The 27,255-nt window shown below is 42.5% G+C and overlaps 11 protein-coding genes across 11 annotated transcripts; 5 read left to right on the top strand and 6 right to left on the bottom strand.

Annotated features, from left to right (window-relative positions):
• Nucleotides 1-652: 652 nt before the first annotated feature.
• IL334_007708 (uncharacterized protein) lies at nt 653-2,032 on the bottom strand (the record flags this gene model as incomplete). Its single annotated transcript, XM_062939398.1, has 2 exons — nt 653-754; nt 983-2,032. 2 exons carry the CDS (start codon nt 2,030-2,032, stop codon nt 653-655), a joined length of 1,152 nt encoding a protein of 383 aa, XP_062795449.1.
• An 893-nt stretch (nt 2,033-2,925) lies between these two features.
• Nucleotides 2,926-5,341, bottom strand: IL334_007707 (uncharacterized protein; the record flags this gene model as incomplete). The annotated part of the gene is made up of 7 exons (XM_062939397.1): nt 2,926-3,130; nt 3,226-3,489; nt 3,564-3,690; nt 3,786-4,135; nt 4,297-4,498; nt 4,620-4,912; nt 5,043-5,341. The coding sequence occupies 7 exons, from the start codon at nt 5,339-5,341 to the stop codon at nt 2,926-2,928; spliced, it is 1,740 nt and encodes a 579-aa protein (XP_062795448.1).
• Nucleotides 5,342-5,690: 349 nt separating this feature from the next.
• IL334_007706 (uncharacterized protein) lies at nt 5,691-7,000 on the top strand (the record flags this gene model as incomplete). The annotated part of the gene is made up of 4 exons (XM_062939396.1): nt 5,691-6,131; nt 6,193-6,397; nt 6,457-6,770; nt 6,848-7,000. 4 exons carry the CDS (start codon nt 5,691-5,693, stop codon nt 6,998-7,000), a joined length of 1,113 nt encoding a protein of 370 aa, XP_062795447.1.
• A 564-nt stretch (nt 7,001-7,564) lies between these two features.
• On the top strand, nt 7,565-10,763 carry IL334_007705 (uncharacterized protein; the record flags this gene model as incomplete). Its single annotated transcript, XM_062939395.1, has 6 exons — nt 7,565-8,168; nt 8,317-8,591; nt 8,772-10,012; nt 10,093-10,200; nt 10,271-10,596; nt 10,714-10,763. The coding sequence occupies 6 exons, from the start codon at nt 7,565-7,567 to the stop codon at nt 10,761-10,763; spliced, it is 2,604 nt and encodes an 867-aa protein (XP_062795446.1).
• Nucleotides 10,764-11,170: 407 nt separating this feature from the next.
• IL334_007704 (uncharacterized protein) lies at nt 11,171-12,839 on the top strand (the record flags this gene model as incomplete). The annotated part of the gene is made up of 5 exons (XM_062939394.1): nt 11,171-11,234; nt 11,401-11,531; nt 11,596-12,204; nt 12,411-12,533; nt 12,639-12,839. 5 exons carry the CDS (start codon nt 11,171-11,173, stop codon nt 12,837-12,839), a joined length of 1,128 nt encoding a protein of 375 aa, XP_062795445.1.
• Nucleotides 12,840-13,046: 207 nt separating this feature from the next.
• On the bottom strand, nt 13,047-15,710 carry IL334_007703 (uncharacterized protein; the record flags this gene model as incomplete). The annotated part of the gene is made up of 13 exons (XM_062939393.1): nt 13,047-13,066; nt 13,141-13,559; nt 13,684-13,802; nt 13,860-13,945; nt 14,006-14,130; nt 14,196-14,296; nt 14,373-14,540; nt 14,612-14,685; nt 14,773-14,923; nt 14,975-15,042; nt 15,140-15,328; nt 15,418-15,564; nt 15,629-15,710. The coding sequence occupies 13 exons, from the start codon at nt 15,708-15,710 to the stop codon at nt 13,047-13,049; spliced, it is 1,749 nt and encodes a 582-aa protein (XP_062795444.1).
• Nucleotides 15,711-16,230: 520 nt separating this feature from the next.
• Nucleotides 16,231-19,466, top strand: IL334_007702 (acetyl-CoA carboxylase, biotin carboxylase subunit; the record flags this gene model as incomplete). The annotated part of the gene is made up of 15 exons (XM_062939392.1): nt 16,231-16,475; nt 16,535-16,637; nt 16,706-16,753; nt 16,815-16,862; nt 16,930-17,074; nt 17,129-17,150; nt 17,214-17,527; nt 17,615-17,708; nt 17,765-17,830; nt 17,886-17,906; nt 17,970-18,024; nt 18,086-18,180; nt 18,242-18,359; nt 18,482-18,652; nt 18,768-19,466. The coding sequence occupies 15 exons, from the start codon at nt 16,231-16,233 to the stop codon at nt 19,464-19,466; spliced, it is 2,244 nt and encodes a 747-aa protein (XP_062795443.1).
• A 345-nt stretch (nt 19,467-19,811) lies between these two features.
• IL334_007701 (uncharacterized protein) lies at nt 19,812-20,737 on the bottom strand (the record flags this gene model as incomplete). The annotated part of the gene is made up of 2 exons (XM_062939391.1): nt 19,812-20,032; nt 20,107-20,737. 2 exons carry the CDS (start codon nt 20,735-20,737, stop codon nt 19,812-19,814), a joined length of 852 nt encoding a protein of 283 aa, XP_062795442.1.
• A 452-nt stretch (nt 20,738-21,189) lies between these two features.
• On the top strand, nt 21,190-22,578 carry IL334_007700 (uncharacterized protein; the record flags this gene model as incomplete). The annotated part of the gene is made up of 4 exons (XM_062939390.1): nt 21,190-21,351; nt 21,515-21,667; nt 21,841-22,440; nt 22,510-22,578. 4 exons carry the CDS (start codon nt 21,190-21,192, stop codon nt 22,576-22,578), a joined length of 984 nt encoding a protein of 327 aa, XP_062795441.1.
• A 423-nt stretch (nt 22,579-23,001) lies between these two features.
• Nucleotides 23,002-24,565, bottom strand: IL334_007699 (uncharacterized protein; the record flags this gene model as incomplete). The annotated part of the gene is made up of 6 exons (XM_062939389.1): nt 23,002-23,187; nt 23,277-23,385; nt 23,604-23,848; nt 23,969-24,112; nt 24,229-24,293; nt 24,454-24,565. The coding sequence occupies 6 exons, from the start codon at nt 24,563-24,565 to the stop codon at nt 23,002-23,004; spliced, it is 861 nt and encodes a 286-aa protein (XP_062795440.1).
• A 445-nt stretch (nt 24,566-25,010) lies between these two features.
• IL334_007698 (uncharacterized protein) lies at nt 25,011-27,080 on the bottom strand (the record flags this gene model as incomplete). Its single annotated transcript, XM_062939388.1, has 8 exons — nt 25,011-25,565; nt 25,642-25,712; nt 25,786-25,831; nt 25,891-25,944; nt 26,004-26,108; nt 26,191-26,285; nt 26,390-26,533; nt 27,053-27,080. 8 exons carry the CDS (start codon nt 27,078-27,080, stop codon nt 25,011-25,013), a joined length of 1,098 nt encoding a protein of 365 aa, XP_062795439.1.
• Nucleotides 27,081-27,255: the final 175 nt, after the last annotated feature.

The raw sequence follows: 27,255 nt of genomic DNA, 5'->3' as shown, positions 1-27,255 counted from the left end.
TGTAAAGTTGCTAAAAATTACTGCAACCGAAGAAGAGACTCTCATCTGAATTAATTATATATGTAATGCAGAACATGTAAAGATCATTCAGCTGACCGTATAACTATTCTCATTACCGGCTATGAAGTCAGACGACTATCGACAATTTGGAGAAACATCACAGAAGTCAGTCACATATACTCATACGTATACTATACCGTATTAGCTAAAGCATGAACGTAACACTGAAATAATGCTTATCTTGGTAGCTCAAATTCTAAATTATCGAGATACGAATTCCGTGTGAAACCTGCTGGTACTGAGCAAAGTATCTGGTATGCTCGTATTGCAATAGCCGATAAGCTATGAGCTGTTTCACATATGAATTTTCACGTCAAGAGACATGTCTCAATTGCACATCGCATTGACATCACTCAAAGCTTGCGAAATCGACACTCCAAGACGTGCCGCCAGCATTTTTCTGTTTGAAACATCAATCACCACGTCAATCATATATTCACGACCTTTCACATGATACAATCCCATACCATTAGCAACACGACTCGCAATTGTATTGGCAAGGTATAACTTTACTTGAATTCTGCCTACAGAATATAGCCCTATATATGAATCAAACTCCAGCAAGTCCGACAATCTACCTATTGCTTGTATCCTAGTAGCCGAATGTACTGCTGTAGACGGTAGGGGAGTCCTTTGTACAATGACCGAACGGAGGGAGTTGCTCTGTCATTGACCAGCGAGGAAATTGGACTCCCTATACATGGTGAGATATTAGCAGCAATTACAGTCATGGGATGTCATCAAATCCTGCCCACGGTGTATTTACTCCGCTAGTCTGATAGTTTCTCGAGAGTGACCGGTTGAGTCTCAACTGTTCCACGGACGTCACGGGATCTGACCGACTCGTGGACTCGGACACCTGTGTATCAAGACGATCGGCTATCAGAGTACAGTAGATATTCACAGTGGTAAAACAGCTCACAAAGGATGTGCCTTGAGAATTAGATGACGGAGCGGTTTGAGTGTCCTCCTCAGTGGAAACGACCGATGCCACATCACCTTTACCTTTTTCAATTGTGTGATCGATACTCGTAGTAGTTTCCCGGTCTTTGCGCCACTGTTCAGACTTCGAGAATAGCTCATCCCATCCTGAGGCGGACCGAGGCACCTCAGCTTTTCCATATTTAGCTCTGAACTCCTCCTCAAATGCCCTTCGAGACTTTATTTCCGTCCTAATTGACTGGTTAAGTTGCTCTTGCAAATGTGCACTCTCATCAAGGACCTTTTGCTTTACTGCGGCGGATGCGTTCGTATACATGGCGCACTGTGCCTCGGCCAATCTGAGTAGTGATCGATCGTCCTTCCTTTCAATGGTTGATATGTATCTGTTTCTCCATTTACGCAGTAAGTCATCCTTACTCCCGCTCTTCACGGTAACTCTACACATCTCAGTTTGTAGATACTCTTCGGTCGACCTTTTCTGAAAATGGCTGCGATTAGAGTAAGCGGTCCTGAGTGTGACAGGGATACTCATCCTGTAACAAGTTAAAGCTCTCAATATCTGGTCTATTTCAGTGTTCTCATGAGAAGCTTTCGCTATTTCTTCTTTGTACTGCGCGACCAGAGCTGGATGCCGCTCCGCAAATGGGTGTGATGTTTTGGAGATCGCCTTGTCGTTGGATTCGAGTTCGTTCCTCAAATGTGCACACCTTTCAAGACGTGCGTCGAGCTCACCCATCAATACACTATAAGCTTTTTCAGATTGTGTGAGCAAATCGACGGTTACAGATATCCCTTCTGCAAGGGTTTCGGTAGGGAGTTTGTGCTTGTCAAAGATCATCGATGGATGAAACCCCATTCTGTTATTCTTTGGCTTTTCGGAGTATCCTAATACATCATTGAATACGGGTATGCGTGGATGAACGAACGGTCGAAGTTCGCCTTCCGGTTCCTCATTTGGTCGCCACATACACTCAAAATGTAGGACGTTGTGGTCAACACCGGTTTCTGGATCGGTTTGCAATGTGATCATTTTTGGATGAATCTGGAACTCGTCTTGAGTCGAAGAGCTGGCAGAAATTAAAGTCGTCATAGTTATAGAATTGCTTGCTTTGAGATATGAGAATCGTGTATGAAATCAAAACTCTATCGTAGAGTATAGGAATGTTGATCGTAATTTAGATGGGCGTTGGGAAGTGGATTTGGAAGCGGATGGGCAAACCCGTCAAAGAACGATTGTTGTAAATTAGTCTTTTATACTTCCGAGTCCACTGAATCATTAAGCCTGTCGAGTCGAATGGAAGCAGAAGGACTGCCGGTCAGAGATCATCCATTGTTGTGAACTTGAAAACCATTCAGGATGACGTAGCTGGAAGACAGGAATTGGTCGAGACTAACCTCGTAAACGTTTCAAGTATAGCGAAGGTATTATCCCTTGTTTGCAGTATGCCACGGAAGGCTCATTCAGATTCGGTCTGGGACGTCAGACCCTTCCTTTAACAGCTTGCATAAAGGGGATGTTACATTGGGATCGTGTTTAGCATGAAAGATCGTATGGGATGAGCGTCAATGAAAATGCCCATTTCGTTACACATTGCGATGACCTCGGGTATGCTCACGTTTCAGACACATATACAGTCAAGCGAAGATCGGTATACTTCCTTTTTTTGTACAAGAGCAAGAGAGAGAAAGGGTCGTGCTTCTACATTAAATCCTTCCCCTACTTCTTTCAACACGATGGACATCTTTTGTAACGAAGTGCATGTCGCAAAGTCAATGAGGCAGGCCCTCTTCTACAAAACCTAGAAATCAATGATGACGTATAAATATGTTTGATATGCATCAGAAAAATCGACAACACTCTGCTAGTACTGTAGAGAAAGCATAAAAACGTCATGTCCTATGCGGAATTGACCATTCAGTCTTTCAAGCATCGTTTAGAGCTTCTTCGGTGTTTTCGTTCGCTTCTCCTACTTTTCCTTCTAATGCGATTTCGATTTCCTCTTCTACTCCTTCTTCTTCTTCGACCGTTTCCGGCTCCGGACCAGTTGGAGTCTCTTTTCCTACTGCTTTTCCTGTTCTACGACGTTTGAACCTTTGATGAGACTCAGGTTGGAATTTCGATTGATGTCTAGTCATCATTCAAGTATCATCAGCGTTTGCCACTCGTGTCTTTAGGGGCCGCGATGCTGATTCAGGCAACGGAGATGCAGAAAAGCAACTCACACTCTTATCGCGGACCAGATATATCCACCGCTAGCACTTGTATTCATCATGGGATGTGTTCTACCAGGTAAAACTTGATATGTCCTTTCCCACGATTCAGATAATGTATCATGTAAATAATGTGGGTCTTTCTTAGACCAATTTAAGAGTTCTGCTAAGACTTGTAGATGTGGTGAATAAACTACTATAGGTGATGAACCTATCAAATATTGGGTTAAGAATGATACGACCGATATAGGTGATAATGAAGTGGATAAAACCAATCTATTAGGAATGATAATCTAGATCAGCTCAGCTACTCTGATAAGCAGAGAAAAAAAGCGAGGGAGACTACTGACCCATCCCATTGACCAAGGTGTAACTCATTTCGAGTGGCATTCAATTCCGCCACTTGAGCATTATGTTTCCGTAATCTTTGAGCTACTTTACTAGGTTTCGCATCGTCATCTTCGGGAGGCGGTGGGGCTGATTTATTTACACAACGAATTATCAGTTCATGAAATTTACTGTTCGAACGTACGCCCCACTCGTCAAAGACCTTTATAGTATGAGAAACTCACGCCTTTCATAATCCTCTTGAGCTTCCATCCAATTTAGCCATTTAACACATTCCAATTCCCTTTCGCTGATATTCATAGTCTGCAATACACCCCATGCAGGGGGGGAATCACTATCTGTGAATAACATTATTCTACCTTGTGCACCCATCCTTTCTAAAACAGCAGCAGTGACCAATCCGCCTGTATCATCGACTACGAGATACCTCCCACCAGGTCTGACATTTGCCATATTCAGAAGTTGAGATAAAGTGTCGGTACGAAGATGCATAATCGATGCTGGAGCTCTTTCAGAGTAGTGTGCTAGGATGTTTGGGAGTGAAGGTGATAACGGATGAACAGTTTGGGAAAATCTATCGTTGAATAGGGAAATTATGCACGATCAGCTTCTGTATTTGACATCTCGTTGAAGAGCACATTGCGGGTTTCCGCTAGTTTATCTTCATCTCGTCGATGAAATCTCTCCCTCAGGAATGCCCTCCCCATAGACATCGAACTGCGAAGCTACACTTACTTCTTCTCTTTCCTCCGCCTCCATTTCTCCTTACTGAATTCTGTTTTCAGCTTGAATTTCTCGTGCGCTTCTTCCTGTTTCTTTATGATTTCCTCCGCCGTCAAGCCCTGCGATCTAAATGCACTAATCTCTTCGTGAGATAGAGTGTTTTTCTGCATTTCGGGTAAATCATGTATATGTTCGTTGGTCTCCGTTATGTCGTCTACATAATGAAACATGATATCAGTCTCAATCCGTATAATCACTTGGCAGAGAGAGTTGGCATCATTCTGGATCCCCTTCCTCCCTCACTCAGCAAGCGAGAATCAACTAGAAAAACTCACCTACAACAGCATCTACTACACTTTGTCTTTTCAAAGGTCTCAAAACATTTTTCCAACCTGGATTTGTTTTTTGATCATTTTCTTTCCCTTTTCCTTTTTTACTATTATTCTTGATGCCTTTCCCACCTGATCCTGATCCTGATGCTTCTTGTGTTTCTTCAGTTTCAGTTTCAGGTAACGGTGAGTTTGCATTTGAGGAAGAGGATCCAGATATGATTTCATACGTTATATCATAATGTAGACCTAGTAATTGAGTAGAAGGGAACGATCCGTACTTTCCTATTTGTATTAGCCTATTCATGGAGAAGATCAGCATTGGTTCCAAAGACAATCACTGGCCAGCCTCAACATGAGCTAGTGACACTCGGGAAATACTAACTCTCATTCGAGCTCGATACAAAACGGAGAGGGAAGATGACTTACCCATTCTTTTCGATCGTTATTACTTTGATAGCATCACTGGGTAATCTCAACATGACAGTGTCACCTTCTTTAATCCTCGTTAATCTTCTCAACATCACTTCTGACAAAGGTTCTTTAGGTTCTTCATCATGGACTCCTTTCCGCTTCTTGAAAGGTGGAGGTTTACTCTTGTTCGTTGCTGAAGTAGATTCAGCCATTGGGGTCGTGTCCGCTCCTGCCTCTGGAACCGGATCGATGATCATACTCTCAGAAGCCTCGCTGACCTCTATAGGCTGCGTTGGGATTTCAGAAACACTCATCCTGTATGTGGCTTATTGACAGATGTATGGTACACAGGTGAATTATCTTTTGTAGCTAGCTAGCTATACAGCATAATCTTTTGAAGGGATAGATATTTGGGATAAAATGATGATAAATAACTACCACAAGATATTCAGCAGTACCACATACCACAATGCCCACGTTTTACAGAACTGTGAACTACGAGTAGTACGAAATGTAAGCTGTGACGCGTCACAAGAGATAGAAGCAAAGATGGCAAAGTCAGGTGTAGCAAAAGAGTGATTAGAACCCAAAGTCCTCTCAAAAAACATTCTTACCTTACCTCGTCAAGTTCACGGATACATACATCCAACAGCGACATCAAACATGGCCTCCCCACCGTTCATCTCATCAAGATCACCACCGCCATTACAACATCCCAAACCTACACATCCAGCTTATCCACCACCTGAACCACCTCATACCCCAGCTGGATCCACGAATTCATCACCTTATTCTCAAGCGCAACGAATCTCACAGGATGGGTATGTGAGATACTCTTCTCCTCCGGTCGGCGAATCAGCTGGAGGTAGCACCACCACATCAAGCTCTTTCAATGCGTACAACGCACCTCAACCAGGTCAAAGAACGGTTTATCCATCAGGTACACCGGGTGTAGGTCCAGCACCTGGTCCTCAAGGTTATGGCAATATGGCTACTGGAAATTCGTTTAATCAATGGCCAGGAATGAATGATGCTACCGCTCAAATGGGTGTACAATTCGGTAAATCCGCAGTGGCAGCTGGTCAAGACTACGTCGAGAAAAACGTGAGTTATGTAAAATCCAACTTCTGTTAGAAGGTGAAAACTGAACTCATCCGAAACGCAGTTTACAAGATATCTCCCTTTACACCTCATCAAAGTGTCATTCTCAGTTACAAACTCATATGTCCTCAACAAATTACGACTCGTCTTATTCCCATGGAGACATAAGCCTTGGTCTAGACAAGTGAGACGATCAACTGAGAATGGAGCTATGGAAGGATGGCAAGCACCTCGAGATGACATAAACGCCCCTGACCTTTACATCCCAAGTAAGTCTTCCAGGCATCTCTCACATCCTTCCATTGACTGATCTTAGCAAATCACTTAGCAATGGCCCTAGTCACCTATACGTTATTATCAGCTTTAGCATCAGGATTACAATCTAGATTTCATCCTGAAGTTTTAGGTGTATCGTTGTCAAAAGCTTTAGCTGTGGTCATATTGGAATTCTGTGCTATCAAACTAGGTACATACTTACTTGACGTGAGAGGCGGTGGGGCAAGCGGTGTCGAGTTAATAGGTTATAACGGATACAAATTCGTTGGTATTATAGTAGTCATCATAGTTAGTATGTTAGGTTTTGGTAGGTTGGTTTGTGGGATCGTTTTCTTGTACACTTTCGGTGCCAACGCTTTCTTCCTGGTGAGTTGTTTCCTCCTGCCATCTCTTTCTCCTACTATGGGCGTATTGCAATACTGATGAGATTGATATATCTGTAGTTGCGATCACTCAAATACGTCTTATTACCCGACGCATCAGTATCAAACGTTACCACCACTCTGTCTCACTCTCAGCGATCGAGGAGGGTACAATTCTTGTTCTTCATGGCCATGAGTCAAGTCCTATGGATGGGCTGGCTCTCTCGAGTCTGATGAGCATCTCAGTAGCATAAAGGTCCATATACATGCATGATCCTCTCATATATATATATATATATAGCTAGTGTGAGATTTGATCCCGTTGTCTAGTACAGTGCCACGTTGTCCAAAAGAGGAGAGTGCCGTATAAGGGTCTTTTTGGTTCTTTTTCCTTTTTATTTTGGATCAACTATCAACTGCGCTTTCATCTCTCCCTCCCCTCGCATCTTTTCAGCTTCCTTCCTGTTGTCTTGTTCTTCAAAATCTCCACCCCAAAACACGATGTCTGCAGCCCACACTGGAACATAGCCAACGACAAGAAAAGAAAGGACAGCGTTGAAGCCGTACCAGAGCATATTCACAAAGTAAGATTCACAAACTCAGCCACCTGCGCCGAATATCTCGACACGGTGAACATCTTGGCGACATTTCGAATAAGCTTAAATCCCCCTCTGACATCAAGATAACTCTGCAAGCTCAACGACATCTCTGTTTACATAGGCAGAGCTTACATAGCGAGTCAACCGTATCAATCCTCCTCCTGATCATCAGATCTATGACCTTCAACATCCATTCAAAATGTCGTTATTCGGTCAGGTGAAACGTCATACACCTGCAGCTAAACCCAGAAGATCACCTTTACCTACAACAGCATGGGATACCGACAAGAAATATGATTCTTCAACATCCCCTTCCTCTTCCTCATCAAATACAACTTCATATGGTAAATACTTCACTGTGATATATATACCTTCACCACGTATACCATTTGCAAGGTCATCATCATCATCATCATCATCATCAAAGAATGATTCATTATTGAATGGAAATGGATTGTCATCACCTAGATCACATAGTAGACATTCAAGTTTATCAAATCCACTTCATTCACATAATCATAATCAGTTTGGTAGATCAAAATATATCAAAATATATTTACCTATACCACCTAGATTATATGCTAGATTACCTAAACCCAATTCACCGAAGAAATTCGTCTTATTCCTTTTCATCTTGTTGGTGACAGGATTATTCTTATTAGGGTTCAGGAAAAGGAGGAACGGTCGTTCAACTTGGTCACCACCTTTTGTTGATCCAGATACAAGAGTTATAACTCCAGAAGAAAGTGCCTTGATTTGGGAATGGGAAGTTCTGAGTGGTCATTATCCAAGTATACATCATCGTGAGTGTCTTCGTTGTTGAACGAAGTTGGAGTGGAGAGGAAATTACGAAGTTGTCATTTATCTATCAGTCTTCGTCCTTCCCCACTCGCTCGGTTTTTCAACCTATATTCTGCAATGTATAGCAAGTCTAACTCCTTGCGTATTTAGCTCCCGATAATCTCCCTCTTTCACCGTCATTATACAACCCAGTAGTGCCTTCCTCATTACTACCATCCCCTTCCTCCCCTACTCCACTCGTCGCATATCAAAATAGGAATTCAGCTCAACCGAAAATCAACCTCATCGGTCAAGGTCCAGAGAGGAATTATCTAAATTCATGGGATACAAGAGAGAATCAACCTGGTTTTGCACCACGACCAGCTCCTGGAACAATACTGGATTTAGATTTGGTGTTGGAAAAGTGCGATTTCGGCGATAACAAGGTGAGTCTAGGGTTTCTTGTTCTCGTTAGTGGGCTCGAGAGACGGGCAAGGGTCCCAAAGTGAGATTTACTATCAGACGAAGGTTCGCCCTCAGCAAGAAGGAATCATCAGGAGAAAGCAAACATAGACGGCAAATGAATACAAACGAACTTCTCGCTGACGCCCCACACTCCCTCCAAGTACGTACGAGACTGCCTCGAGTTTCTCCGTATCGGTGGTGGACTGGACAATAACCGAAGAGTAAGACGCGGTAATTACCTATCTCAATATAAACAACTGTATTATGAATCAACCACTCCTGAAAGGAGAAGCGAATGGACACCCCGTTCGACTTTACTTACAGCTCGTGATCCCAACTTCTCAAAAGCACCTTTGACTTTGCAAAATCCTTATCCCGTATCTGCCAGCTTCGATTCCCGTTCGGCATGCGACGAGCTACATCCAAGGATCTTCCACATGTTCTGGGCCGGTGCATTCACAGATAAACCTTATATGGCAGTCATGTCATTTCTATACACGCAAAACTTGGGATTGGATACGCCCTTAGACTCAACTTCTGATATAGTAAAAGGAACTTGTCGACCTCAATTCTGGGTATGGATCAACCCTGGACCAGCGGCCGCTGTGCCTAATCCCTCAGCTAAAAGAGAAATGTATGAAAGTCTAGCTACGAATCCGTGGTCAGCTCCCTTCTTACACGAGAGATTTAGAGAAGTAGTGAAATTCAAAATGTGGAATACAACCGAACAACTAGATGGTATAGATGAACTAAAAGATCATTGGAGGGATATGCAAATATTCAATTCGGGTGGAAATGTATACAAGCAAAAGCCTGAACAACCAGTTAAAGTAGTCACAGAAGAACCACCCAAATTAGGTGAATTATTGGATGAAGTGGAAGCTGAAATCGAAGCGGAAGCGGAAGCAGAGGCAGAAGCGACTACGACTGAGTTGCCAAAAACCACCAAATCAAGTAACAAGAAGAAAGATAGTGTTTTTGAGAAGGTTGGATCGTCATCAGAATCAGATTATGATAGATTATCAGTAATCCTATCTGATATGGCAAGATTCGTGTTAACATATCGATTTGGCGGGATCTACTTAGATGCTGACACGCTCTTCTTGAGAGACTGGGAAGAATTGTGGAATTACAGAGGTCAATTTGCTTATAGATGGTCATGGCATCAGAAATACAATACCGCCGTCTTGAAGTTACATAAAAAATCAGCTTTGGCAACTTTCTTATTCAAAACGGCATTGGAAAATGGATTAGATTTCCACCCGATGACCGTTTCAAGGTATCTCAAAGATGCAGGGTTAGATAAACTGTTGTTCAGAGTGCCGGATGCTCTCTTCGATCCTGCTTGGTTGAATATGGAAAGATATCAGAGAGAAAGGCCACCTTTCCCTTATTTCCCAGAGTAAGTTTTGTCTATTATTCGGATGTCCGACTATGCCCGGAAATTGGACAAACGCTAAATTCCGCCTTGCTACTTCACAGATTCTCTGTGTTCTTCTCAAACGACAAGTTTGACACTGCCGGTCCTCAACCATTAGGGTTTGATGCGTTCTTTAGAGGAGCGTTTTCGTACCATTTCCACAATTTCTGGTGAGTGCCTTCTCGCAACAGTACCGGTGCTCTGTGAGATATTAGTGGCTAATTGTCGTTTGTCATTTAGGTGGCTGCCTTTTGATCCATCTCGAAATTGGCCAGATTTAGGATCTCGATTTATCAAAGGTGAAAAGGCATCAAAGGAAGCAGCAAAAGCGAAGGATAGTACAGTAGCGGGACAAGCTCAACTGTTAGGTGAAAAAGCAGATATGAACGCTCAGAACCCAGATGACATCGGACAAACAATCGTTGAAGGGGAAAGCCTAGTTTCGAAACGAGAAGACATGGATGATGAAATCGATCTGAGTTGGTCGACTGTACTAAAGAGGACTTTTGAAGGTTATCTCAGAGCTGAAAGACCCAATGCTTACGGAGAATGGTTGGAATGGGGGAGTGAGTAATTTTATTGAGTGCGGAAAGAAGAGGCTGTGGAGTGGGGCAGGATAACAACATCTGGAGGGGGAGGAAAAGAAATGAGATCGAAAGTGAACAACAGATCATGAGTTGTAGGCGGTGGATCACAAATTCAGTCGGCTAGAGGTAGAATGGGTTTCGAGTAATCTAGATAAACTCTTCTAACTATATATACCCCACATATCATACAATATACCCTTTCCATTTGGAAATCGCTTGTGACATTATCCTTTGCTTGATTTTATAAATTTCAATTCAGACGGCTTGGGATGAACCATTTGTGCATATGAAGCATATGAAGAATCAGTCTCACCCAGTGCAATCGTAATCTAGATGCATTCGTGACCTAGAGTATTTTACGGCGCGTGTTTGTGATTGATAAATTACATTCCTCCACTTTGCTCGTCCATATTGCTGGAAGATTGTCTTCGCTGAGGTGGTCCGTCGAAATTATCGCTTGCTCATCTCCACTTGAATTGACCATTAGGTCTCAGCCAGTGTGTCGTCTGAATCGCAACATTGGAGCCATCTGACTGATAGAGACATTCGAATAATGTCATCTATATCAGTCACGCAAGCAGGAGAATTTCACGCGCATTTTCAGTCCCGACAACAAGGTGAGTTTTTGGGATTGGATTTGAAGGAGAAAGGGTCGTTCGCTCGTCCGTTTGTCTCTCTCCCCGTCATAGCACTACACATTATAATGATTCCACTATGTGGGCAGTGACGAAACACCGACCAACGTATGGAGATGACACACTGACTTGTTCTTCGAATGCCCAGACATCGTACAACTATTCGAATCATCAAATCCAAACTTGGTCGAAATAAGTAAACGTATCTCGTCATTACGAAACGATGTAAATGGCATATTGGACAACTTACCCTTATACGATAGAGGAAGATATGAGAAAGTGAGCTCATATCACAATGGAGATTGTTTTGTTTTTGGGGAGCTGAATATGTTCACTATAATAGCAATTATCGGAATTGGAATCAAAATTATCAATAATCAGAATCAAGCAAAATGGTCAATCCAAATCGAAATCAAAGTTCTCTTTTGCTAAATCGAGTACTAGCACTTCTAATTCTAATTCCAAGTCGAGTAGTAATGCGGGCTCTGCTTCTCCAATACCGCCAATCGCGTCAATATCAACATCAACATCAACATCAATTTCAACATCAACATCAACTTCACCTCTAATTCCACCGGTCTCAATAATCCCTCAAACCCAAACGACGATAAATGATCAATCAATTCACACTATCTCCGACATGACATTGTCGATTATACGTCCACCTACCAACACTAACCTTCAAGGAAGTTATACCATCTCATTAACGAATTTGGATTCTTGTATAATCGATCTAAGGTCAATTCCGAATCCAGGTCCAATTCCAATTCCAGATCATATCTCAACAACGTCACTCCCAACCACAATCACAAGTGAAGCTAAAGTGAATCCCGTATTAAATGCAATTCACGTCAAGGGATTAAAGAAGTGTATTTTACTCTCACCGATAATAGGTGGAAGTGCATTATTAGATGATGTACAAGATTGTTTACTTGTTTTGGGATGTCAACAGGTATGTCATACCGGATTGCAAAACATCGTAATCCCATCCGATCCGATCCATATCATTTCCCATAACTGACTCACCCTCCTTCACTATCTATCCCCTGATCCTTCTGCTCCCCTGTTTCTTCATGCAAAATCGTATTGGTGGGCACTGGGACTCACAGGATTTATCATCGCTTACATCAATGCTTTTTTCCCCAAAAATCACATTAGTTCAGAATACATTCATCGACCAATACCACAGTCCTTCTAAACGTAGCTTCATTACCAATTATCGAATATTCCAAATCAATGAAATTCGGTTCATACCCCACCTCACTTGTTTCCACTGACAACGTGAGTATTTCCCCTTCCCACGAAACGATTCAAAAAATGTCCCCAAACACCATTGCAGGGGATGTGGGAAACAAAAACTCAAGCTGATGTCGTTTCTGGATGTAGGAAAATGAACACAGTAATATCAATCATACCAAAGTGCAAGATTTCGATTGGCCCCTACCTACCCCTTCACCCAATTGGTCTTCCATCTCCGATAAGCAAGTATCTGCAATCCTATCGGAAAGCGATATAGAAATTATAAACGGATTAGATGAAGGAAGTGATGTTGCCGAATTGCTCAATCGACTTTTGCCTTCTCTTTAAATGATCAGTAAAAGACTCGATATCGCCTTGTCGAACGAAAAAAATAACCTCTTGCATCTCATATGTTGTATGAATACATTTTACACTGGTCATATATTATCGTTCTCTAATATTTTCCAAGAGGAGAACTCTTATAATTCATTTGCTCTTTCCCCTCACAATGTTCAATACGGCGAAATCTCACCTAGTATTCTGACGCACCAAAAATCAAATCTCCAATATACTCACTATTCACGAATACAAAGCTCGTCAGCTGACCCTACTTACTTCCATGAAGCACAAAAACCGGGTGACGACTCACTCGCTCTACCTCTGAGACTACCAGATTGTTTACCTTCAGCACCACTTTCACTCAGAACTTCGTCAGAATTATAATCAACATCGGCATCTGATCCAGTGGTTCTTTCTTCTAATTGAGATTCCATTTCTTTGTCTTTATCTTCTTCTAATCCGGGTAGATGTGAATGAGGTGCAGATCTAGTTCCATCACCTGATGAGACTAATCTATTCAATATTTTACCTTTGAGCGATTTCGCGATATATTCCGCTTTTTGTTCTTTGTCAATTTCTTCTTCTTCTTTAGCTTCCTTCTCCATATTTAGAGCGTCTGCGGTGAAGTTTACACCTGAATCAGGTAATACACTTCCTTTACCCGATGTTGATTCTGCGAAATTTTCGTAAAGATTCAAACCTGATTCGTCGCCCCTACCTTCTCCAGACCTAGATGACGAGCATGTGGTCAGCATTGATGGAATGATGGACTGACATCGATAAAATCGGGATGGGGCTAGATAGTGTCGGTTTTGGCCCTCGAATGTTACATGTATGGCAAAGGTCCACTCACCAGAAATGGAAAGCCCTCGAAATGACTCCGTAACTAGCAGGAGTGACTTCAACCAAATCGCCTCTTGCGATCTCCACCGCTGGGACCTCATTTGGCGGTAGTCCGACGAGATATGCAAGCTACCGGCGGAAGTGATAAGCTAATTGTTTTCTCATAACAAGGGTTCACAAGCTCACCAAACACCTTATAACGGACGCATGACCAATGATAAGCAAATCATCTTGACATCTTTCAAGTTCGAAAATGGCAGGTTCAAGTCGAACTATACCAATTGCATGTGTCAGCTGCCAGCCTTTTCAGTCTCGAGATATTGCCAGCTTACCACTCAAATCATGATACGATTCCGCTCTTGGAGCTCTATGCGCATAGGGATCACTCAAAAATCTGTCCCATTCATCAGGATATAAATCCATAGCTTCACCTGTAGACAACCCGTCCCAAACACCACTGTAAAAGTTTCGTCATGATCAGCTCATGAGTCGGATACACACTTTCAAGTGAGCTGCACATACGGATTGATTTCGCTCATTATAGCTTTTTGGACCACTTTGTACCCTGAGTGAACGAATGGCCATGCAGTATGATATGCTCTTCTCCTAGCTGATGTCCAAATCTGGTCGGCAAGCATGTCAGCTTTCAGTGACCTTCAGACTTTGTGCAGGAAACACAGAATCTGTCTGCATACTTACTAATAGCGGGTTCTCGGCATTCATAGGCTCTCCATTAGCTTTCTTCTCTTCCCTCACCGCTTTCCTACGAGACACAACGGCCGCCTTCATCCGTTCGGCGTATTCCCATCCTGCAGGAGAAAGGTCGGAATCGGCTTTGTAAGAGTGTTCAATGAGTGATTGGCCGGACTAGATAAATTTGTGTCGTAAAGTCAGCCGGCATCATGAGCTTGAGGAGGGTTGACCACAGCGAGACGTACCCTTGCAAAATAGATTGTTCTAGGTTTAGTGTGAATATTCATCAAGAAGAAACAGCATCTGGTTTGAAGATAACCTATGGTATGAATAACATGTGATCAATGACCTGAAGTAATGATCGCTGCACGACACTATACTGCACCGCAAGTGATGATTTACTCACCTTCGATCTTATTCACCTCGATCCTTTCTCCAACATTCATAACTTTGATGAAGGGACCTTCATCCGCTGTAACTGTATCGTAAACTTGTTCCTGATCACGAATTCGACTCCAATAGTCTGCGACGGCGCGGTCTGCATCCCAATCTGCATACTATTGGTCTCTGTCAGCTATCAAATCCTAAGACTGCAGATAAAAGCTTACATCAGGCGAAGAAAGTTTGACACTTCTGATATTTGCGGTTATGATTTCTTCTTGATCACAAATACTCTCTATAGTGGGCGGGAAAGGGATATCTCATCAGCCTTCATTCAAACAATGACAGTATGTTCTGATTCGACCTTTGATTTCATGTGAAAATTCGCTCACCCAAGAAAATAACGTGTACACCTTTACTTTCGAATTTTTGATAACATTCCTTTCTAGCTTTGACATTACCGTTATTTGCATCGTAGATGACCACTTGACCACCTTGAACAGTATAAAAGTCCATGATCTGATCTTCGATTTCATTCTTGATACGTCTTCTCAATGCATTGGTAGCTTCAGATCTCGGGGCTAACATCAGAAATATACACAGATATATTAGCAAATATCACGGGACTGCGTCCTACCATGTCTGAGACGAAGAGGAAGAGATGACATACATTTCGTCGCGAAGTAATCAGGTGGGACATTCTTTGCTCCTCCTAAGACTTTTCGTCTATAATCACCTAAAGAGTATACTCTAGTCTTAACACCCAACCATCTTAGATAACGTTCTAACGCTCTTGAAATGTGAGTTTTACCTCTTGCTGAACTCCATCAACATAACGTTAGCTACATATCTATAGGGAGCTAGTCGGTATGACAGCTCACCCGGTAGCCCCACTGTCACTATCAAGATCAGACCGGCATGGAACAGTCTTCCTGAATCAGTAATATATAAAGGAGCAGCCATGATGAGTGTATTGTGTCTCTAGCTTTGAAACAGCTTGGCAAATTATCGACGAAAGTAAGAATTCACAAGAGATGAACCTCTTTCACTTGACAACAGACCTATGAGTTGCAAATGCCTTTGATTTGATGGGGGGGTTTCGAGGTTGCTTGCTGGTAAAGATTGGGGATGCAACTGCAAGAATGAAGGTATTCTTGTACATAGATATGACGACGAGTGAAGAAGGGAAAGGGATGATGACTTTTGTGATTAACTAGAAACTGAGCAGAAAGCGGAAAGGACCGCCTTTCCTTCTAGCAATCTGATCCCGCTGTCACGTGTTCCACCTTTTTTCCATGATCCGGCCGGTGAATTGTAGTAACCGGGTGAACCACCTGATTGGTAACTAAACCAACGAATGCATGAATGGGGCCGTCATATGTTCATGTCTGCTGTACAACTTGTTATATATCACACTGAATCGATCAAGTGTCAAGGTCATAATCAACTTTGGTTTGTATCTGCGTCAACGCCCTCGATTACAATGCGATCCATAGCCAGAGCTTCTCGAACATCGACTTCCCAACGATTACCTACATGCCTCCTCTCTCCTTTGATCACCAGGAGTCGCATCCCACCTATCCCCACAAGCCGCAATGTCCGACATTTTGCTACCTCTTTCAGTGAAGAAAGCTCAGCAAGTATCATCCCGCCTGTCATTGATATGGCAAATCCTCATAAAGAAACAGGCGTCAAACCACATTTCAGAAAGATACTGATAGCTAATCGGTAAACTTTCTTTCTTAATTTACTACTGTAAAAGATCTTGCTGATATATCGATGAAAAGGGGAGAAATAGCATGTCGTATAATTCGAACAGCTCGAAAACTCGGCGTGAATACTGTAGCCGTCTATAGCGAAGTTGATAAAGGTTGTATGCATGTTGAGATGGTATGTTCCTGCAGCTGAATCCTTTCTTGGTGCGACCTGATAGCTGATTTAAATGCCGACTTTGCTAGGCTGATGAAGCTTATTGTATTGGTCCTGCGCCCAGCTCCGAGAGCTATGTGAGCTACAGTCAGCTGGACTTGCTGGCAGCCGAAACTTGCTGACAGTATTGTATAACAGCTGGATATCGATAAGATACTTGCCGTGGCGAAAGCAACTGGAGCCCAGGTCAGATTGAAACCAACTTGTAATACCAAATAGCAGGGATAAAGCTGATCCTTACACGATATTTCAGGCAATACATCCTGGTTATGGGTTCCTTTCCGAATCTTCAGTGTTCGCAGAAAGGATCAAACATGCAGCATTGGTGTTTATTGGTCCTCCCATTCCTGCTATAAAGAGTATGGGATCCAAGAGGGAAAGTAAAGAAATCATGACTGGTGAGCTAAGCATGTGTGACCCATTCTCAACGGTAGCTGATACTTACTTGGTAGCTGCCGGCGTGCCATGCGTACCGTAAGTCGCAATGAAGATTCAAGATACATTTCAATGAACGTGTGTTGACATAAAGCGGTATAGGGGATATCACGGATCAGATCAATCTTTATCAGCTTTATCTGAGGGAGCCAAACAGACTGGTTATCCATTACTTATCAAACCTACACATGGTGGAGGCGGTAAAGGAATGAGGATAGTCAGAGATCCCAGATCTTTTCAAGATGAATTAGAATCTGCTAAACGAGAAGCAATAAAATCATTCTCAAATGATGAGGTGCTTTTAGAAAGATGGTTGGAAAAACCTAGACACGTTGAAGTTCAAGTTTTCGCTGATACCAAAGGGAATTGTGTCGCTTTATGGGAAAGAGACTGTTCAGTTCAAAGAAGACATCAAAGTAAATTAGACCCTCCATTCCATGACTACGAAGAGTGGGAGAAAGATGCTAAGCTGACTTTGCGTTACTTTTGGGATGACCGAACAGAGATCATTGAAGAAGCTCCTGCACCTGGCTTGAGTTCCGACTTCAAGAGAGATCTAGCGGAAAAAGCGGTCGCAGCTGCAAAAGCGGTAAACTAGTAAGCTAAACACGGATGGACCTTCTTTCGATCAATTAGCTGACTTTGTGTCACAGTGTGGGAGCGGGAACAGTGGAATTCATCATGGATGCCGAAACAGGGGAATACTTCTTCATGGAGATGTGAGTGGTTCGACTGATGACGACATGCTTTCAGCTAACGTATGCTTATCACCAGGAATACAAGATTACAAGTCGAGTAAGTCAACGCATTGAGCGGTCCCGTGCTGCCTATATGCTGATGGCCATTGGGCAACATCAGGCATCCAGTCACTGAAATGGTTACGGGGATAGATCTGGTAGAATGGCAATTATCAGTGCGTTCAGTTGTCAGCACGTCATGATTTTCAAATTGTAGCTAACATTTTCATTCCTCAGGTGGCAGCTGGAAATCCGCTTCCTCTGACTCAAGATCGAATTCCATGTATAGGTCATGCGTTTGAAGCTCGTATATACGCCGAAAGACCTGAATCGTGAGCTGCCAATTAGATTCTGGAAGTTAGATCAGTGGATAGCTGATGTCTTATTTTTTAGAAACTTCTTGCCTGACGCGGGGAAATTGCTACATACTAAAGCACCTGTCAACGTACCGCACAGACTTGAAACTGGGTTCTGGGAAGGTGATGATATTAGTTCATACTATGATCCTATGGTTAGTGACTTGTACTACCATCCAGCTTGGACAGAGCTCTTTATAGCCAATAATGATACGACTGTCTTCACACACACAGACTTCACTGTTCAGAAGAAGAGTAGAAACTAATTCCCGTCTAGATCTCCAAACTCATCGTTCACGGACCTGATCGATCATCCGCACTCTCACTTCTGCGTTCTGCCCTAGGAGAATATCAAGTCGTCGGCCCTTCGACCAACATCGAATTCTTGAAAGCTGTAGCTGGACATGAAGTGTTCGCTGCTGGCCCCGTAGAGACCAGTTTCGTACCTGTACGTGGATATTCTCTCCCTTTTGACCCAGTCCGGAACCCTATATTTGCAGCAGTAAGAAGAGGATTGAAGTAGCTTTAGAGGTGTTGTTGAGCTGACAAAATATTTACTTCAGACATACCACGATGATTTATTTCCAGCTAGATCCATCCCAAAAGAGGTCTTAGCGCAAGCTGCTTTATATCTGACTTTGCGATCCGAGAAATTGCATAAATCATTGCCTAGTTCACCTTGGACAAACCTCGTCAATCGTCGATTTGGTGATTCTTCCATAAAGTCATATAAGATCGATAACCACTCCATTGAAATTGTTGAGCTCGATTCGGGTTATTCAGTAATCATCGACAATGAGCAACCCATTAAGATATCTTCTAGTCACTTAGACGGTGAAGTTGATATGATTAGTCAAGTCGGTCATTCTCATTTGAAGAGTACTGTTATACCCGTTCAAGTACAAGGTAAACAAGGAGAAGAGAAATTACATGTTTTTTCAAATACATCACATTATACATTATCTGTTCAACCTACATTATCCTTTACTGATCAATCCACCTCCAGTATTTCAAGTTCAACTTCCAGTGACAAGTTGATCTCACCAATGCCAGCGACGGTGATTGAGGTTCGCGTGAAACCAGGAGATCAAGTGGCTGAAGGCCAAGTATTAATCGTATTAGAAAGTATGAAAATGGAAATTTCAATTAGATCGTCAAGAGATGGTATTATCGATAATGTAAATGTTGAAAAAGGTAAAGTCGTTGAAGAAAATGAAGTTTTAGTTGAATTGACACTGGCACTGGAGAAACCTGTGGAATGAACTTTTCGTTCAACACTTGAAAATTAGCTCCGTATCATCCCTGTTTGGTTGTAAGATAGATATATGTAGATATAAATGTATAAAGGATAGTAGGGCTTTGGTTTCAGTCGTACAAATATAGGTTGTCGTCCACACCTTTTGAAAGGCTCAGGCTCATTAAATCAGGTTTGGTAAAAACATCATTAAAGGGGGGGTGGGAGGTCGGAAGTAATTACAGAGTCAGGCAGAAGGAACATAGTGATACGGGAAGGTGTTGAGGGTCTCCGAAGGAAGGTCACGCAGGACAATGAATACCGTAAGGTCAAAAAAGACTCACAATCACAGCATGTTCATCCAAATCAGCGATTAAAAGGTAAACTTCAATTCCCCTTCCACGGCACCTTTCTCCAATCCTAAATCTGCCAGTAAAGCATCATATCTCTCTTCACTATTTGTCCTCTTGAAATATTTCAAATGTCTCGCTCTTTGTTGAACTAGTAATCTCAGAGATCTCTTGTTTGAAGTATCTTTTGGATTTGAAGTGATGTGTGATAACATGTTATGTATCTTTGCAGTGAGTAAAGCGGCTATAATCGAACGAGTTTGAACGTGATTTGACTTTTGTCATTTGTGCGCTGTCTCATGAAAAATCATTACTCACATTGGACAGCTGAACTACCTGTATCTTTACCATTGCCAAATTCGTCGATAACTTTTTGTCTATTTATGATATTTATACTATCTTTACTTGCATTTCTTAGATCTAATATTCTCATCAACATTTCAGATTGTTTATTCTGTTCTTCCTCGACGCCTTCTGATCTGATTGAGTATTTCAGTTCCGTTGAAGCGTGAGGTAAAGCACCGAATAACAATTCGGAATCTTGTTGGGATATACCAGGTAAAAGGAATTTCGGTTTTTCACCTGATGTATAATTTGGTGGAGTGGAATAAGCTATTTCATCATAACTTAACAGTATTCTGGAGATCCTTGAATCTTCGTATCGATTCGTCGGTTCAGGTGGTGTAGGTCCTATTGATCTTGAAGAAGGTTGTCTGTAGTGTACTCTACCCAGAACAGGATCAATCGATTCAGGTGGTACGATCCGAGAAGATTGTAATGCTATATTCGAAGCTTTACGTCTTTTAGCTATTAGTTTACGTTTAGATGCCAGTGAAGATGCAGTTGCTGAGAATGATCGAATGGGGATTCGGGAAGGTCCAGCGATCGACGATGCCATGGAATAGGCAGGGAGAGCTGTTCGGATGCAAGTAAGAGTAGAGAATGACATGATGGTATAGAGTAGCTGAGCTGAGCTGAGCTTGAGGAAACGAGATATTCCTTCAGTCTGAATATAGGATGGATTGAGACGAGGAAGAACGAATAGCTTTTGCGTCTTAACTTTTACCTTTCCCTCTCACTCTCGGACTTTTGTTTTTGGGCTTTGTATCACCAAAGCGGAGTTATGTGGATGTGGCACTTGAGTCAGAGGTTGGACAGCCGTGGGAAAGTGATTTCACTGTGCCGATCTTCCGATGATGCGGTAATGATCAAAATGCTCTGCTAACAGTGTGTGAGAACGTCATTCCTTGCCCTACCCATCACCCCATCCCATTGCCCCCTCCCGACCAAGCGAAACTCGCAATTCACATTATAACTTCATTTTACAATACCAACCCATACCTCACAAAAGCGACCAAACTATAGTATAGTACACAACACAGCCAAATAGCACTCGCAACAATGTCATTCAAATCAGCAACCAGATTATCAACTCGGCTCGCTTCTAGACGAGCAGCCACTACCATCCAACCTGCTTCAAGACGACATGCATCTACTGAATCAGCTAAGAAAAGTGGTGATACTCAATGGATAATTGGTTCGGCCGTTGTATTCGGTTCATTGGTGAGCTCATCTTCACATTCACTACTGCTTCGTCGAAAGTATGAGACGGTGAACAATGGGATTGCATGTCCCTGTCATTCGCTTTATCAGAAAAATACTCGATCTTTCTCAAACTTCCCTCGCTCACACGACCATTTCATTGACCGTTCAACATATTCTGTAGGGCGCTTTCCTCCTCTACCCTTCCAGAGCTCAAGCTCATTCATTCGTTCATGATACCACACACGCAGCTACAAGAGCCGAAATCAACGATTCAGCTCCTACTGTCAGTCAAGGTGAACAAGTCAATGCCACTGACTCGCTGAAATACTCTCCTGTAAGTGCTAATTTGACTGAAAAGTGATCATCTGTGCTGATCTGCCCTCCCCATTCCTCGTTCCTCATTCCTCATCCCTCCCTCCTCCTGCCCCCCTCCTTCCCCTTCTCTCTCTTCCCCCTCTTCTCCTGCCCCTCGTTGTGCCCTTTTTAACTTTCATATCCGCATCACAGAAATCCGAAAAGCCAGAAGACGCACACAAACAATCTGTGAAATCTGCCGCAGATCTTCCAGTCAAGAAGGACGAAGCCAAGACTTTACCTTCCTACGCCATTGAAAATCCTGATTTAAAACCTGAGAACAAATCTGGAGGTTCAAACGCTAATGAAACTGCCAAAAACCAACATCAGTCATCCGGATCCGGATCTGGATCTAAATCAGAGACGGATTCAGATAATTCATCTCAAGCTGAATCCGCTAATAAACAATCTGGTTCAGGACAAGTCCAAGACTCACATGATGCTGGAAAAGAACATGAACATGGCTCTGCCAGTTCCAGTTTGAAATCCGCTGGTTCTAGCTTGAAATCCGCTGGATCTTCAGTCGCTGGATTCTTTGGCGGTTCAGGTTCATCTAAATCTAAATCAGAAACAGATTCAGATAATTCTAAACAAGCCGAAACTGCGAACAAACAATCTGGTTCAGGTCAAGTTCAAGATTCTCATGGTGCAGGAAAAGAACATGGTGAAGACGATAACCCAGAACAAGCTTCAGGAAAAGAAAATGGTGAACCTACTCAAAAAGAAATCAAAGATTCTATTCTCAGAGCTGAGGTGAGTTTATTCCTTTCAATCCGATCGTATTACAATCAACCCAAATACTGACCATTCGTCGTGACATAGCGAACAAACACCCCTAAAGCAGCTATGAGCGAAGAAGCAAAGGGTCACGACACCCAAGCTCAACAGTAAATCGATCAGACAAGCGTTGTCTGGAGAGAACAAAGTGTTCGAGCAAGCAAAAGCCAAAAGTGAGATTGGCAGCGGAGAAGAAGAAAGTAAAAAATCCCGGAGCTGAAGGGGGAAAAATCAAAGCAATACGTATAGTAAACAAAAAGCGAAATTAAAATGCATAATATCACAATCGAACAGGTACAGCGATTCGTGCAGTCTACACACTGAGCATTCAAGAGATCTTTGGGATCGTCCTTCGGAACATGAATTCTAGGCGTTTCGCAAACGCAATGAATGATTTCTGGAGAGGCGAGAAAAAGCTATTTCATTAGGTTCAACCATTGTATTATTAATCTATCGCTTACAACGCTGTAACGGTCTGCCCAATAACGGGAGACTTAGGATTCAACAGTCATTCCATTACATTCTATGAATATCATTTTATCGTACAACTGAACTTTCACCTAATACCTTTCTCTTCAAATCCGATCCTTTCCCTCCTACAGATAATATCCTTTCGGTAGCTAATTGATCTAAGAGTAAAAGTTGTTTTTGAGATGATCTAAACTCTTGCGGGACTGAACTTTCGATACTATTCGAATTTGATTCGAGAAGACGTGATGTGGCCTGAGTAGCATATGAATATGAGGTTTATCAGACTCGGCTATATACCATATTGACCAATCTCACGCTTCGCGTTCTTTCATAAAACTCACCAGTTTGATACCCCACCATGTCCTCGTTCGCGTAGGTTTAGGGTTCGTCTCTTTGTCACCTTCCATCTCTGCTGCTCTGAGGAAGTGTTTGAGAGATAGTTGGTAATCGCTATGAAAACGATAGACGTCAGTTAGCGTTCGTCACTGTGTGTGTCAAGTGTATCTTTGGGCGATTCGCCGAAAGAGACTGTTGAACCTCGACTATTCTGCCTCGAAAGAGAAAGCCGTTGGACGTTGTTGTGCCTTGGTCCAAAATGCCCCGTCCAAATCCAGTTTCCAAAGCTCCAAACTCAGATTGAGATTCCGAGTCAAGTTTAAACCACTTACCCGAGGGTATAAGCCACCTCTCCAGCTTTTCTCACAGCACTCTCGTCCCAAGGTTGGATGACCAACAAATGACCTATAGCATCCAACGCTTGGACGTACATGGCTAATTCACAATATAGTTCAGAAAGGATTGACCATCCCGATGGATCTGAATAGAATGTATCTAGGTATTTCAACAATGGTGGTATTGCCGATGAGGGAGAGGAGGAGGATAGATTGAGTGAGATTATACGTTGATGGGCGGACTGAAATGAACGAATAAAATGAATATTGTTAGGATTAGTGTGGGATATAATAAACATTGTCTCCTTAACACCATATCTCGCTCCTTCGACGACATATGACATGTTGTGATGCGCACTCACAACATCAGTTTCATCAACTCTCAATAATCCCTCATAGGTAGATTTGGCCTGCTCAACTTCGCCCCGAGATTCAAGTAACAGTCCATCGAGTATCCTTACTCTTGGTGAAGAAGGGAATTTACGGTGTAATATTGTTATTTGTTCCTACCACAACGGGGGTAGAAAGTGGTTGAATAAAATCAGTACATGCACTACATTTCGATGATGGGTTGGACTCAGAATCAGACTGAGTGTCGAAGACAATTGTGATGAAGACTCACTTTGGCCAATTCATTTTGTCCCATGTCTAAAGCTGCAATAGCTAATTGTTCTCGTATTGACCATTCTATTGCATATCATCGATCTGTCAGTCCACAGTTTTCTTCTTTACCATTTCGATTACTACACCAAGGCCTCTTCTGCGTGTCATAACAAGTGATGCCCATTCCTTATAACGTATGACTCGTCTTGAAAGCTCAAAACCATTGAGTACCTAAAAGACTCACCTTGATCACCCACATTACCTCTCAACACCCTTTTACCCAATTCAATAACATCTTCAGAATGTCTAGATCCTATCGTACGCCATCTAGCTAATATCTCAAGTTCAGATGACATCGTCCGTGCCAATGCCGTTCAGGAAGGTAAAGTAAAATCGAAACGAGTATAGAGTTGTTTTTAATAAGTTGATGAAAGGCCAAGCAAGATAAACGCTCGGCCTCCACATTTTCTTACCTTACACTTTGAGCGTGGCATCAAGCTCATAGTCAATCACATAGCATAGCATAGCATCCAATCAGCTGAAACCAACAACGTACATCTATAGGGTCACGAAAATGTGAAAAGGATGGACCAGTGTACATTTCGTCGCACGCATTGCAGCAAATCCATAAAATACATCAGTAAGAATCAGGTCACCAAATCTCTCTCGCCTGAGTTCTATTCCCGCTTGATCTCAATCCTTCGTTCGATCAATTTTGTACAAAGCTACTATAGCTGGCCTCCTCCATATCCTTCAACAGATAACAAAAGGATATATCATGATATCTTCTAGACTGATCGTCTAAATCGCACCTTCCCTATTCCTACTTGAACTGAAATTACCATTACCTGTCAAATGAGCAGTTGGACCCTCATTTCTTGCTCTTTCCCAAGCTTCATCTTCTTCATCATTACCGATTCTATATCCTGTCAATTGCGTTTCTTCATAACCTCTTGGAGCGAGTCCATGTCCTGTTAGATGAGCAGTGACACCTTGTGATTGGGCTCTTTCCCATGCATCTTCTTCTTCTCTGTTTACCGACGTTGTCCCTGCTCCTCTTGGTGGGGGTAGACCTGAAGGAGGTGCATAAGAATCTTGCTCTTGAGCCCATCCCGCTTCAGGATGATAATCTGACTTCTCAAATCCATTGGGCGGAGGTGGTGGCGCTCCATTCATTGGTGGTCCAGGATAAGGTGGTACCATCCACGTTTGAGATTGGTTGTTGTTTGGGGGTGGATATTGATTATAGCCAGGTTGCATTTGAAATGCTTGAGGTTGATTGGTCACTCTTGATCGCACGGACGATGGATCAAGTACTTGTCGATAATATGATAAGAGAATTGAACCGAACAACAGCTAATCAATTCAAAGTGATCAGCTGCGCATTTTGCCATTCACACGGTCCCGTGCTAGCTGAGCAATCGACACTCACTGAAAGAATGACACTCAAGAATAGCCAAGCGAACACAGACCATGTACCTCTATCCCAAGCGTTGTCGCAAACTGAGAAAGTGTATCAATAAGTTGTATGTCTTAACGTAAAATGCTACAGAAGGATGGGAAGTGCTAAGCTCACTTGATTGGGCTTGATCATCGTTGATCGAGATGGTATTGCCAATACTCTGTGCTTTTCGTTAATACCATTCTCTCCCAAGTAAACCAACCGCGAGTTACAACTCACGTTGTAAGCTTCTTCACCGACCTCGTTCTTGACACATTGATCTATCAAGTCGGTCTGAAGTTGTATCGTTAGTCATGCTGCAGATCTGAGTGATGGGAGGATAGAATATTCACCTTCAATGCGAAATGCAGTACAACGGATATAACCTGATTACCTAAGTTGACAAGGATACCGATAGGAGCAAGGAAGAGCAAGAATCGAGCAAGAGGTGTCTTGTGCTATAGACATCGGTGCAAACATCAGTATAAGCGCAATGCTTGAAGTCCATGAGATCGATGGGACATGATATTATCCACTCACGATAAAAGCTATCACGATACAAAAAGCTTCGAGACCTGCTACTACGAAATACAAGATTGCTTGTATGATATCAAAGATCTTTTCTTTTGAAGTTTCTACGAGAGACCATCAAGATAAGTTTTATATCGATCACATGTATTCCTGGTTACAGTGAAAAATATTTTGCAGTGTATTGAGGAAATTTCGACGTTAGACATACCATTATCATTTCCTAAATCTCTGATACTATCAACACCTAACGCTAAACCATATATAAAGCCTAGACCAGCAGTGAAGAAAATTACTGGACGTAAGGAATATGGATAAACTTTTTGTACTACCGCTGTATATCTGGGTGGTGGACCTGTATTTCGTCCATTCACGGGTTCAGTTCGAGTGAGATCGTTTGAGGGTTGTCGTTGATTCGGAAGGAACGACGGTGACGATACGTTGGGGTTCATATTGGCGGATGACGAGAGGTCGAGTCGATGTAGTCGACGTTATTATCAGGTAATTTTCGGATTGGTCAGGTTGTTCATATATGTCGGTGGCAAGAACGGAGTTGTAGATGATAGTCAAGTTTGAGAAAAGTTGTGACAAACCAAACAGAGATTGATCAAAGGAAGGTCGATGATAGGATACACGTGAGATGATAACCAAAGGAGTGTCCAGAAGTAAAGTAACGGTGAAGACGCACACGTGAAAGAACGAAAGAGAAGATGAATTGGTGTCAGCTTTCATCTGTACTACGGTATATACAAAGCGTGAAAGAATGCTCAAGAAGGGAACTCTTGACAGCAACGCTGCCATCGAGATAGACTTCTACGAGGCATTACGAGGACATATGGATGCGCACACTGTTGAGTGCAGACACGCTACATACCTGATGGGGGTGGTAATCTAGTTTCCATGTTGATTCAATCCTTCGACGTGAAGGTAGAATGATGTTGACGCTATGTCGTCTCTGTTATTTGGAAAAAAGAAATTTCGCACTTCCGCCGAATGTCTGTGGATCGATTCTGTGCTTGATGGTGCTGATCGTTCGCTGTATGATATGTACTGGGTTCTGACTGCGAAAGAGTTGAA

The sequence above is a fragment of the Kwoniella shivajii genome, chromosome 11 (genome assembly GCF_035658355.1).
Source record: "Kwoniella shivajii chromosome 11, complete sequence".
Classification (NCBI taxonomy): Eukaryota; Fungi; Basidiomycota; class Tremellomycetes; order Tremellales; family Cryptococcaceae; genus Kwoniella; species Kwoniella shivajii.
The sequence above is the reverse complement of the archived record's forward strand: the minus strand, read 5'-3'. Positions and strand labels throughout refer to the sequence as shown.